Source organism: Scyliorhinus torazame, chromosome 6 (assembly GCF_047496885.1).
Source record: "Scyliorhinus torazame isolate Kashiwa2021f chromosome 6, sScyTor2.1, whole genome shotgun sequence".
Classification (NCBI taxonomy): domain Eukaryota; kingdom Metazoa; phylum Chordata; class Chondrichthyes; order Carcharhiniformes; family Scyliorhinidae; genus Scyliorhinus; species Scyliorhinus torazame.
This window is the reverse complement of record NC_092712.1, coordinates 168,879,372-168,892,975: the sequence shown is the minus strand read 5'-3', so window position 1 is coordinate 168,892,975 and position 13,604 is coordinate 168,879,372. Positions and strand designations below refer to the sequence as shown.

Genomic DNA, 13,604 nt, shown 5'->3' with positions numbered 1-13,604 from the left:
CATGACTTCAATCACCTATTCCCTGTGTATCACTTAACGTGACTTCCGGATATTGTTCCCGTGTGTCCTTTGCGAGGGACTCCTATTGCATTCACTCAACTCCCGCTGGTCGATCTAACATCGGTACTGCTGAATTTGGGTGAGAGTCAGGCCTCCTATTTTTAAAATGTCCCAGGTTTCACATTGCAAACTGGGTGAAACCTAGCCCTAAGTTTGCACTCTTGCTCTAAATGGAATCAATTGTTCCCCACCATAGTTAGATGTATAGTAATCTTTAAATTAGTTTTGTGATAAAACAACAAAAATGCAAAAGCCATCCAAGTCTGCACATCTCAAAGTAATGGATATGTAAATTTGGTGAAAGAAGCAGTTATTGTTTGATTATGTTTCTCAAGCTTATTATTTATTGACTTCAATAGTGAAGGAGGGAAAACTGGTGAGGGAGTTATCTCAGGTTGTACTTACAAATGTCCCAGGAGCTGGTTGCACGTGATCTTGACAAACGTCCAAAAGCAGATCTCCGACCCAGGCAGTCTGCTGCCAAGAGAGTGGGTGGCAGATCAAGAGCGAAATGGCAAACAAAGAAGCAAAAAGCTCATTGAAAAAATAAACTCCCAGAATAGATAAAGTCTGAGAAAACTCTTTTCTTTATTCAGAAGCAGGTATGTCAGACATGTTGGCATTTTGGACTTTTGATGTTGCAGATTGTGGAAGGTTTTTTTAAATATGTGATTGTCCAATTTCAGCACTTGAAAGTAAATTGTTCAGCAGAATCTGTGAGCCTGAGAATGGTGCGCTCTTCAGTTCAATTCCTAGCTCCATACTGCCCCCTGGTGTGTCACCAGCTTTGGATGCAAATCATCAGACACCAGAGCGTGACACTATATACAGAGTAGACGAGAAGAAAATTGAAACTGTAGAGGTGAGTAAAAAGGAATGCCAAATATTTTAAGCATTTGATAGTTTGTTCAATACAGCAATGATCTTATAAAAACCAAAGGTAAATTACTGTACATTCTGGAAATATGAAATAAAATAGTCAGAGGGGCAGGCAACATCTATGGAGAGCATAACGACCCTGATATTAACATGGAGGTGGAATCGGTGCAGGGCAGCTTGATCACAATATTTTAACCATCCCCCCTCCCTAAAGCCCAGTTAGAGATAGTCATTGCTTTGCACTTGTGTAGTGCATATGCTACTTGTCAATTATCAGCCCCAGCATTATGTTGTCCCAGTCCATTGCCTGAACTACTTGATTATCTGAGGAGTTGCGAATGGTATTGAACACTGTGCAGTCTTGAATCAAAATACCCACTTCTGACCTTATGATAGGGGAAAGGATGTTGATGAAGCAGCTGAAAATGGTGATCTTTGTGAGGTTGACTTCAGGATGGAAAGCGAATTATCACAAAGCCACTTGAAGTTCTTTTCATGAACTAAACTAATTTTATTTATACTACTTGATTTAGAGTTTGACGCTTATTCCTATGGTAAACAATATATTATTAAACTACACTCACTAACACTATCTCTATATTCTAACTACAATTATACTCTATCTTACCAGCTCTACAATGCACTCTACTTGTCTCCTCTAACTCTAATCTACCTCTCCAGCTCACTCTCCCAGAAATCTAAAAGTCAGTGCAATTTATAGTACTGTCCCTTAGCTCCCTCTAGTGGCTAGTTTTAACATAGTATTAACTCTTCACATGCTGTACATTTGTATAATGTTCCAAGGCCCAGGACATTACCCCAAGGAACTCCTTCAGCGATATCCTGGGACTGAAGTGATTAGCCTGCAACAACCACACCATTTTCCTTAGTGCTCGGCAACTCCTGCCATTGGAGAACTTTCCCCCTGATTCCCACTATTGTCAATTTGACAGGGGCTCCTAGATGCCACAATCTGTTAAATGCTGGCTTGATGTCAAGAACAGTCACTCTCAGCTCGCCTCTGGAATTCAGCTTTTTACTTGTTTGGAATAAGGATGAAATGAGGTCTGTAGCTGAGTGGCCCTGACAGATGCCAACCAGATAATCGACGAACAGGTTATTGTAAGTGCCACTTGATTGCATTGTCAATGACACTTTCCATCACATTTCCATTGCCTTCCAGTCATCTTGCTGATGGAAATCAGGGCAGTAATTGACCAGATTGGATTTGTTCTGGTTTTTGTGAATTGACACAATTCAGCAATGTTCCATATTTTTGAGTAGATGTCAGATTGTAGGTATATTAGGGGAGGCAATGGTGGCATTGTCACTGGGTGAGTAATCCAGACCCACCCAGAGTCATGCTCCGTGAACCCGGGTTTGAAACCCACCATGGCAGATGGTGAATTTGAATTCAATTAAAAAAATCTGGAATTAAAAGTCTAAAGATGACCATGAAACCATTGTCAAGTGTCGTAAAAACCCATCTGGTTCACTAATGCCCTTTAGGGAAGGAAATCTGCCATCCTTACCTGGTCTGGCCGACATGTGACTCCAAGCCCACAGCAATGTGGTCGACCCTTAAATGCCCTCAGGGATGGGCAATAAATGCTACCTGGCCAGCAATGCCCACATCCGATGAACAAATAAGAAAAAAAATAATAGTTTGGCTAGAGATGCAACCAGTTCTGGAGCATTTGGAGCACAGGTCTCCTGCACTATGGTCGGGATGTTGTTGGGGCCCATAATGTTTGTGCGATCTGGTACACTCAACCATTTCTTGATATATGCAGCTATTTACTGATACTTAGTATAAAATCTCAACTGAAAATGAGGGGCGTGGGTTTGTGGATCCGATACCCATGGACGCAAAACCCGTTATACTGCAAAATCTCATGAGAGGGGACTAACAGGATTTGCGCCGGTGCAATTTCAGAATGTGATCTTCTCCACCCCCCACTGATGACGTGATCAGGTTCACACTGAGAACAGCCATGGACCTGACGTGCATGTCTTAAAATAAAGTTTAATATCATTAAACGGCTTTACATTGTAGCATCTGGCCCTGTGGAATGCAGCCCCCCCTCCCTCACGCATGTGCGAATCACTACTGGTTTGTGATAACTAAAACCAGTCGTGATGACCCCGCCGGGGTGTGGAGGTGCTTGGAAATCCTGAGGCTGTGGGCCGCGACTGGGCATTCCCCCCCTGGCACTGCCCCCTGCCATGGAACGCTGAGGTGGGCACTGAGAAGGGCACTACCGGGGGTAACCCTCCTACATTGGGGGGGTGGTGATTGGGATGGTTCCCCTTATGTGTGGTAGTGGGGGAGGGGGGGGGAGGAGAAGAGGGGTGCGTGCAAACAAAAGCACGGGACAGGTTGGAGAGGGGGAGAGTGTCCCCGATACGTCCATGGTGGGGGGGTCACCCCGAAGCTTGTGGGGAAGGGTTCTCCATTGCCGTGTGGGGGTGGGAGTGACTTGGTTTTTCTCACAGATCGCGGTGCCCTTTAAAGATGGCACCCTGATTCCTGTGGAACCGGCCCTGTCAGCTCTATCAGGCCCCGCCTGAAAGAGTGATGTAGAGGGTGCCATCTCCGCTACTCCACTACTGGGCCGATATCTGGGGTTTGAATATCTGTGTGTGTCTCTCTCCAGCTGGCACTGAAACTTCAGAGGCCAGGGGATGTCGCGCTGGGACACTTCCACTGAAGAGAGCACTGATTCAAGCCTGCCGTTTATTCCTAACCGACAGCCTGAGACTTATATCACACAGATCTCCAGACCCCTACCAATACCCAGGTGATTCTCTCTCTTGCCGGTGGTGCAACACTCACCCAGTTCCTACACCACTAGAGTAGCTTTCCCAAGAGAGAGAATAGGACACTGCTGTTTATTCCCTAACCAGCAGTCTGTCCTGAGTGAATCGCTCAAGATGACCCTCGATTCCTGAACCCGGAATTAAGGTGAGGAGTATTTTAACAATGACTTGGTCAGAGATCGCTGGTGAAAGATTGAAGAATTTAAACGACTCCAATTATCATCAAATCAAGGTTTATTGCAAAACCCAGGTCAAAATCATCAACAGAAGAAACACAATAAAATCTTATGCTCTAATACAACTAAGTCTATTCAAAAGTAATACAGCGGACACAACGAAAATTCTTATGATTACACAGTTTTTAGCAATATCACAAGGCACAAAACAAGTTCCCTTCCCCAAAGCCTCAACCACTATTAAAGTCAAGGGAGTTTCGTAAGCTGCTGCAGGGTACTTACGGTCACAGGCTACAGAGGTCAAGTCAGGGGTGCAGAGGTCGAGCCCAGAACGAAGAGACCCCTACTCGAAAACACAGCCCCTTTTATATAGTTATACCTGGCTTTGTTCTGTGATCGGCCAGCCCCTTTTGCATTGAAAAAGGTAAGTTTTAAAGTTCCCGCTGGTCCCGCCCCCTTTGAGCCGGTCAGAGCTGTATGTTTCCGGGTATTCCTTGCAGGTCCGCTTCTTCCAGCTAGGCAGACCTGCGCGATTTGAATTTGGCGCTGGCTCCGCCCCCTTCTTTCAGTGAGTTTCTGCCGGCAGCTTCTGTCAAGCTTGGAGTACCTCCCCCAGGTCCGCCTCCAACTTGGTTTTTCTGCCGGTAGCTTCTGTCAAGCTTGGAGTACCTCCCCCAGGTCCGCCTCCAACTTGGTTTTTTTCAGACCTGTGCGATTTGAATTTGGCGCTGGCTCCGCCCCCCTCCTCCCAGTGAGTTTCTGCCGGCAGCTCCTGTCAAGATTGGAGTACCTCCCCCAGGTCCGCCTCCAACTTGGTTTTTCTCTACCGCTGATTTTCTAGGGGCTTTTCCAGCGCAATATGCTGGACTCAGACAGTCTGATTTCTAGTTTAACGAGGTTAGGCTCTTCTGTGGAGAATTTCAGTGTCTTCCAGCTGCTCCGGAGATGGCTGCTATTCTCACCTCGCTATGTTGATGGGGTGTTAATTGGATTCTGCTCTGGTGGAGGCCAGGTCATTTACATTTGCATGGGGCTATGACCATCTCATTGTCCTGCTTGCATGCAAGCCTCCTGTGTATTCCCGTGCCCCTTTGTCTGTGTTTTGATGTTATCTTGTTGTCTGGCTCCTTCTTCCTTGTAGCTCCTAGGGTGGTGTTTGTAAATATTTATGTGCTTATGCCCCTACTCAGCTCAGCGGGCCAAGCCTGCTGGGAAAACTGGTTCTGTTCCCTTGGCTGGAAAGTCAGTTTACAGTCTCTGAGTTTCTCCAAAAGGGCCGAATTGCCCGAAAACCTTACAGTGAAGGCGCAAACCACATTCCCTTCCCCTCCAATTTTCTTTTTTTGACAGTATCAGAAGATCTGGTCACGAATCTTGGCTGTGGTTCTGGAGAGAAACATGCCGGTTTTCAGTCACATCCTGACACTTTGCTATTTTTGGGGAAACTTTCGCCCAATATGTCTTACAGTACAGAATTCACTCAGTACTGCACTGGAGTGTCATCCTGCATTATTTGGCCCAGATCCTTGGATTGGAACTTGTAGCTGCAACCTTCTGACTTAGAGAGGGGCAGTTACCATAAAATTAAAACCGACACAAGAACATCAGAGAGATCAGAGGTAAAAGTGGGACCTGAGGTTAAAAGTGGAAGTCTTCGAAGTATATCCTTGACTTCAGAGCTGGAGAACGAGATCTCTGGATCATGTTCTAAAAGGAAGATTTGGATTTGGGCTTATTGTCACATGTACCAAGGTACAGTGAAAAGTATTGTTCTGCGTACAGTCCAGACTGATCGTCCATACATGAAAAACATAGGACATACAATAAATACACATTGCAAACACATACATCAGGTGAAGCTTACAGAGTGTAGTACTATTCACTGGAGAAGATTCGTGGCGAGATCAGTTCGGTCCATAAGAGGGTCGTTTAGGAGTCTGGTAACCGCAAGAAAGAAGCTGTTTTTGAATCTGTCAGTGCGTTTTCTCAGACTTCTCCTGCCTGATGGAAGAGGTTGGAAGAGAGAATAACCCGGGTGGGAGGGGTCTTTGATTATGCTGCCCATTTTCCCAAGGCAGTGGGAGATGTAGACAGAGTCAATGGATAGGAGTCGGGTTCACGTAATGGACTGGGCTGTGCTTAAGACTCTCTGTAGATTCTTATGGTCTTGGGCCGAGCAGTTGCCATACCAGGCCGTGATGCAGCCAGATAGGTTGCTTTCCATGGTGCATCTGTAAAAATTGGTAAGACATGCCGAATTTCCTTAGTTTCCTGGGAAAGCTTAGGTGCTGTTGTGCTTTCTTGGTCATAGCGTCGACGTGGATGGACCAGGACAGATTGTTGCTGATGTCCACACCGTCGGAATTTGAAGCTGTCAACCATCTCCACCTCGGCCCCATTGATGCAGACAGGGGTGTGTACGATACTTTGCTTCCTGAAGTCAATGACCAGCTCCTTAGTTTTGCTGAAGTTGAGGGAGAGATTGTTGTTGTTACACCACTCCACGAGGTTCTCTATCCCTGACCTGTACTCTGACTCATCATTGTTCGACATCCGACCCACCACAGTTTTGTCATCAGCAAGCTTGTAGATGGAGTTGGAACCAAATTTTGTCACACAGACATGTATGTATAGGGAGCATATTAGGGGGCTAAGTTCCCAGCCTTGCGAGGTTCTGGTATTGAGGACTATCGTGGAGGAGATGTTGTTATTTATTCTTACTGATTGTGGTCTATGGGTCAGGAAATCGAGAATCCAGTTGCAGAGGGAGGAGCCAAGTCCTAAATTTTGATATGAGCTTGGCTGAGATTATGGTGGTGAAGGTGGAGCTGCAGTCAATGATTAGGAGTCTGACGTAGCAGTCCTTGTTGTCGAGATGCTCCAGGGATGAGTGTAGGGCCAGGGAGATGGGTTCTACTGTGGACCGGTTGTGACGATTTGCGAATTGCAGTGGATCAAGGCATTCTGGGAGTATGGAGTTTATGTGTCTCATGACCAATTTCTCTTAAAGCACATCATAATAATCGATGTCAAAGCCACCAGACTGTAGTCATTGAGGCACATTGCCTGGTTCTTCTTTGGCACCAATATGATGGTGGTCTTCTTGAAGCAGGTGTGAAACACAGAACGGAGTAGGGAGAGGGTGAAGATGTCCATGAACACACCCACCAGTTGGTCCGTGCAGGATCTGTTGCTTTCCGAGGGTTCACTTTCAAAAAGTTGATCTGACTTTGGAGGCTGTGATGGTAGATATGGGTGCGCCCGAGGCTGCTGGGGCAGTTGACGACGGTTTGTTCGTTTCCTGCTCGAAACAAGCATAGAATACATTGAGTTCTTCAGGGTGGGCTGTTGCCGGAGATTCTACTTGGCTTTGCTTTGTAGCCCGTTATGTTGCTTAAGCCTTGCCACAACCGACGAGAGTCCATGTCATTAGTCTATGACTCTAGGTTAGTCTGGTATTGTCTTTTGGCAGCCTGATGGTTTGTGGAGGTCATACCTAGATTTCTTGTATATGACAGGGTCACCTGTCTTGAATGCTTCAGACTTGGCCTTCAGTAAGAAGTGAATCTCCATGTTAAACCATGGTTTCTGGTTGGAGAACGTACGTACTATCTCCTTTGGTACGCAATCTTCTACACACTTGGTGATGAAGTTTGAGATGATAGTGGCATACTCATTTAGGTTGGCCACTGAGTTCCTGAATATGAACCAGTCCACTGACTCCAAGCAGTCGCATAGGAGCTCATCTGTTGCTTCGGACCTGCATTGCACGACCTTCTTAACCAGATTCTCCTGCATAGGTTTCCCACTTGTGTGCCGGGAGAAGGAGCACCGTCTTGTGGCCCGATTTTCCGAAGAGCAGTCGGAGGATGGATTGGTAGCAACTCTTGATATTTGTGTACCAGTGGTCAAGGATGTTGGGACCACTGGTGGACAGGAGATGTGTTGGTGGAATTTTAGCAATACACTCTTGAGGTTGGCCTGGTTGAAGTCCCTGGCCATGATGAACAAGGCCTCCGGGTATTCTGTTTCATTATGATTAAAGCGGTGTTCAATTCATGAAGCACCTTCTTCACTTTTGCCTGGGGTGGGATGTAGACCGCCCTGATGATGGCAGAAGTGAACTCCCATGAAAAGTAATATGAGCGGCACTTCACGGTCAGGTATTCCAGGTCCAGGGAGCAGTAGGTCGCCAGGGTCACCACGTCCGAGCACCAGGAGGAGTTGATGAGGAGGCAAACCCCTCCACCCTTCACTTTGCCCGATGGTGCCGTGCGGTCCATCCAGCGTATTGAGAAGCTGTCAGGTTGTATGGCACAGTCCATTGAAGCAGGGGTGAGACATGTCTCTGTGAAATAGAGCATACAGCAGTCTCTTACTTTCCTCTGAGAGGTAAGCCTAGCATTAAGCTCATCCAGCTTGTTTTCGATCGCTTGGATGTTTGCCAGGAGCAGGTTGGGAAAAGGAGACTTGAAACAACGTTGTTTTAATCACACCTGCAGACCACCACGTTTCCCTCGCTTTCTCGGTCAGCGGCCGCTTCTTGGTGGTCCTCGGATCCAATGGGAGAAGTCTGACCTTGTGGAAGATAAGTGGTTACGTCTGGCGGGTCCCGGGTGCTGGTTGTGATTTCAGAGTCCCCGGGAGCATGTTTGTGATCCGGTCGGGCCCCGTGGCTCCGCAAGTACAGGTCTACCCTTTGATGCGTGCGGGCCCTCGCGTGGTGTGGTAATCACCACTGTTGTATATATTAGGAGATGTGTGGTAAGGCCCTGTACTACGGTACGGGGGTAGTCCCTGCCTGCTGGCTCCGCCCAGTAGGCGAAGTATAAATATGTGTGCTCCCCATACAGCAGCCATTTTGCCTGCTGCTGTAGGAGGCCACACATCTTAGTGTAATAAAGCCTCAGTTGTATTCAACTCTCGTCTTTGTGAAATTGATTGTGCATCACATGGGGTCTCTGCCATTTTGGGGGAGTTTGGTCTGGGTTTGGGTCGCAGGCAGGGTCTTCCTGTCAGGTTGGGCCAGGCCACATGTTCGCTTCCAGCGTTGGTGATCTGGTCGGGCATTCCTGGAATCGGGCCTTGGAGTAGGGCTGGTCGGGCTTCCACGTGGATTCCCCTTTCCTCCATCTGCCGGTAAGTCGAGGCTCTGGGCGGGCCTCTCCAGGTCGGGTCTCATGTCGGGCGCTCAAGGAGCCTAAGGTCGCTTCCTAGGGTGGGTCGGGTGCTCCAGGAGCCGGGTCGATTCCTAGGACGGGTCGGGCGTTCCAGGAGCCGGGTCGATTCCTAGGACGGGTCGGGCGTTCCGGGAACCGGGTCGATTCCTAGGACGGGTCGGGCGTTCCGGGAACCGGGTCGATTCCTACAAGTGTCAGTGTCGAACTTAAGCTTCGGGCCTCTTCCACTTCCATCTCGAGGCCAGGGTCGGGTCGTTGGAGGAGTCCTGCCAGATCGGGTTGGGTCAGGACATGTGGGCTGGCCCATGGACGCCAGAGGATATTCAGACAGGTAGGTAAACATAAAAGGGAAAGGTTAGAGATAATGTTAGAATTAAGTTCTAAAAGGTTTGTACGGTTATAAGAGTTGTAGGCAGCGAATCTGTGGGAGAGAGCTCGCAGAGAGTCGCCACACTCCGGAGCCACCTTGAGATTCCAGCGCCATCTGGCGCCATCTTGAGGATGCTTGAAATAGCATCATGCTCATATGGAGGCACGAAGCACTCACTATCTTGAAGGACCTGAGACAAAAGGCAGAATCTAATACTTCTAATATCAAAATGGATTCAACAAAATACTGCACTATCTGGAGTGAGTGACTGCACCTCAAACATTTGCACTGTCTCTGCAACGAAATGACTTTCAGAACAGTCAGTGCAATCCTTGGGGGACAGTTTACAGAGGACAATACCAACCGGCTTCTGAGAACTTTAAGCTGTTACCTCTTGAGGGCTTCAAAATCTAGCTGCTACAATTAGGTCCCTCCTGACATTGATCAATGAGCATTCAAATGCATGCTACGGGATTCTCCGTCATCGGGATCCTCCGCTTTGCCAGCAGCGCACACACGCCCGCGGGTTTCCCAACGGCCACAATGGAAAACCCCAATGGCCAGCTGCTGGATCGGAGGATCCTGCTTCCAGCGGGGGCGTGCCGTGCAGGAAAATGGGGCTGGTAGGACAGAGAATCCCACCCATGATTCAGCACATGTGATGTGGCTAGAGTCGGCCTTAACAATGCTGTCCCCTCTCTGCGAGGGACAGCTCATTTGACCCTTCAGCCAACCCCATTGAATGTCTGCCCATGGCAGAATAGAAGATACAGTTGGCCAACACAACTGGAGTATCAATACAACCCATTGAACAGTCCTCCTAGATTTCAAAAGCCTTTTTGACAAACAGCACTTTAACCCACAGATTCTTATGATACAACAACACAGAAATAACATCCATGATCCTCACATATCAACTTCACAAAGCAGCAGGATAGGTTTCAGAACAGTACGGAGAGACACCTGGACAATAAGAAGCATGTGCGATTCGTGCGCAGTAAAATTACTTTGCGATGTGAAATCTGGGGAACGAATCGCCGGCCGTGTTGGGCACAATGTGGCCGGAAAATGCCGGGCAAGGCCTCCAGCGAGCCTCCCGACAGCAAGATCTGTGCCGAGCAAGATCCTCCGACGCTCGTGAGACATTGGAGACTGAACCCCACCCCAAATAGGCATAACCGAATGACGCTCGCAGAAGTAGGTCATAATCCTATTTACGACCTACCTACAGTGGCCTCCCTCAATTCTTCGGCCTCCTCAGGGAGGCTGCAGCCGGGCGTCGATCAATGCTGGCCCAAACAAATGTGGACCAGGCGGTATGGCCCCCAGGCAGTCTCCTGGGTCATCGGAGACCCCAAGGCGGTCAGGGTAAGTGAGGGGTGGCTCCCTGGTCCTCCCCCTGGAACCTGGGCAACTTGGCACTGCCCATATGTCATCTTGGCACTGTCAAGGTGCCTGGGTGGCACGGCCAAGCCAGCAGGAGCGCTGCTTCTGTGCCAGTGTGGCAGTGGCAAGGGTGCCTGAGTGCCAGGGTGGCACTGCCAAGGGCGAAGAGGTTCATGCCCATAAAATTAGGGTGGAGGGGGGGATGAAGGGTGGGGTAAAGGGCAGGTAAGTAGGGCCCTCCTGGATTGTTGGGTGGGTGATGGATGGGGTCCTAGAATGAAGAGCGTGTTGTAAGAGGGCTTGCGGGGGCCTGAAGAGGGGGGACCCCCAGGGACCCCATAGCGAGGTGTCCTCACTTGGGGGGTGTGGGGTAATGTCCATGGTGTGTGGGGGGTGACATTGCCCATGAATGGGGGGTGTGGAGGGTGGAGGCCCACAAGCTCATTTAGAGATCGGGGCACCCTTTCACAATGGCGGCCTGATCTCTGCATTCAGCTCCCCAATGCTAAAAGAATTCTAAGTGTGGGCTAAACCGGTGAGAAACTCCCCACGTCCACAAAAGTGAGTAACTGTCATTGAATAGCGGTAGAGCCGACAGGAAACTCCCTGAAAAATCCGCCACAAATTAACTGTGAAAATTTGGGGGAGAATTGGCCCCTTGTGTCCCAAGGTTCTCTGGATTTGTGCTTGGGGAGGGGTCAGGATACAGAAGGTGTAGTTAAACCGCCACCCACCACATTTGTGCTGAAGAATGGCTTGGAGAAAGATTTAAGTTTAAAAAAACAACATTGCCTCCCTGCTTGTTAAGTATATTAAAATGTATTTAATGAGGTCCCATCCTTTCTAGGCCATTGCATCACTGGCGAGGGGCATGAAAAATCGGAAAACGTGATATTGCCCGCGAGTATCACATTTCCAATTCTTGCGGGATTTTCCACCCACGTCGCTGTTCTCGCTGATGACTAACGCGGGCTGAAAATCACCCCCAAGGAGCCAAATGGCCTCATTCTGCACAGTAACAAATCTGTGATTCAGTGCGCACTGAAATTTAGAGGTCACATGTCATGGTACAATTTTAAACCTGCAACCCCCACCCCCTTCAACTTCCACCGCAACCTGGCAGAAACCACAGCAGAGGGGCAGTTATAATAACAGCAATTTACCCCGTGACCCCACTTCTTGCCCATTTGAACAATCAAGCAGGACCCCCCGCAGGAAGTCACCAGAATCCTGCTCTAAATATGCAAATTTTTGTCTGAAGCTTGAGTGGGCTAGCAGTGATAGTTTCTCCATCTGGATAAACCGGCTGTGAACTTGCACATCCTTGCAAGTAAGCCTCCGGCCTCCTGTGCCCCTGGCATTCGACCTCCTCCAACTGAATTGCACCCTGCCATTTTGCTGACTGAAGGGACCTTTCTCAAATGAAGCATGCAGAGCTCTCCTAATGCCTGAATTCCCACTCCTGCCAATCAGCCTGATGCACGATCATTGTACAAAGACTCAGATTGGGTACAACTGTGGCTTTAATGCATTAAGATGCGTAGCCTCCTACAGCAGCTGCGAAATGGCAGCTGAATGGAGGACACGCATATTTATACTCCTCCTCCTGGGCGGCGCCAGCAAACGGGCTACCGGCGAACCTGTAGTACAGATCCTACCATACATCCTCTAATACAGGTGTACAGTGGTTCACCACATTCACCCCCTGTTAAAAATGAATCCGGCGGGGGTGGTGTAGAACTATATACAGTATTGAAAATTATGTACAGCGTTTTATTAAAAAAAGAATGAGAAGAAAGAAAAAAATTGTCCTCTTGAAAGTCCAGTGCCAGTTAGAGGTTCAACCGATCTGGTACCTTGACGTTCCGCTGGGAGTGGCGTAACGGTGGCGGCGATGTCGATGCTGGTGAATTTAGTGCCGGCGGCCTGATGTTGGATAACTCCGGGAACGTGCCAAAATCCTCTTCATCCTCTTGCGTGGGCAGGGGAAGGAGGGATGGACCTGGTGGGGTTAATGTTGGAAGCGCCGGGGAAGGGGAGGATGGCGCCTGGACGGGGAAGTGTGTATGGGTGGAACCTGCTGGTGCTAGGTCCCTGAGGGAGGCAGTATCTTGGCGGCTGTCGGGGTACGCCACATAGGCATACTGGGGGTTGGCATGGAGCAAGTGTATCCTATCCACCAATGGGTCCGCCTTATGGAGTCGGACGTGCTTACGGAGCAGGACCGGTCCTGGAGCTGCGAGCCAAGTCGGGAGCGATACCCCGGATGTGGACTTCCTGGGGAAGGTAAAGAGACGTTCATGGGGTGTGTTATTCGTAGCGGTGCACAGTAGTGACCGGATGGAGTGTTGTGCATCAGGGAGGATCTCCTGCCAGCGAGAGGCTGGGAGGTTCCTGGATCGTAGGGCCAGCTGGACGGCCCTCCAAACCGTCCCATTCTCCCGTTCAACTTGCCCGTTTCCCCGGGGGTTGTAGCTAGTCGTTCTGCTGGAGGCGATACCCCTGCTAAGCAGGAACTGACGCAGCTCATCACTCATGAATGAGGATCCCCTGTCGCTGTGGATGTAGGCGGGGAAACCGAACAGAGCGAAGATTGTGTTGAGAGCCTTGATGAAGGTGGCAGACGTCATATCGGGGCATGGGATGGCGAAGGGGAACCTGGAGTACTCATCGACCACACTGAGGATATACGTGTTTCGGTCAGTGGAGGGGAGGGGGAGGGGTCCTTTGAAA

General features: G+C 49.1%; 1 protein-coding gene across 1 annotated transcript in view; it reads left to right on the top strand.

Annotated features, from left to right (window-relative positions):
• Nucleotides 1-13,604, top strand: part of col28a1a (collagen, type XXVIII, alpha 1a) — a 321,284-nt gene that overhangs the window by 261,867 nt on the left and 45,813 nt on the right. The window contains exon 33 of the mRNA XM_072509076.1: nt 747-922. Within this exon, the coding sequence (XP_072365177.1) occupies nt 747-922 (176 nt within the window). The remainder of the gene's footprint in view (nt 1-746; nt 923-13,604) is intronic.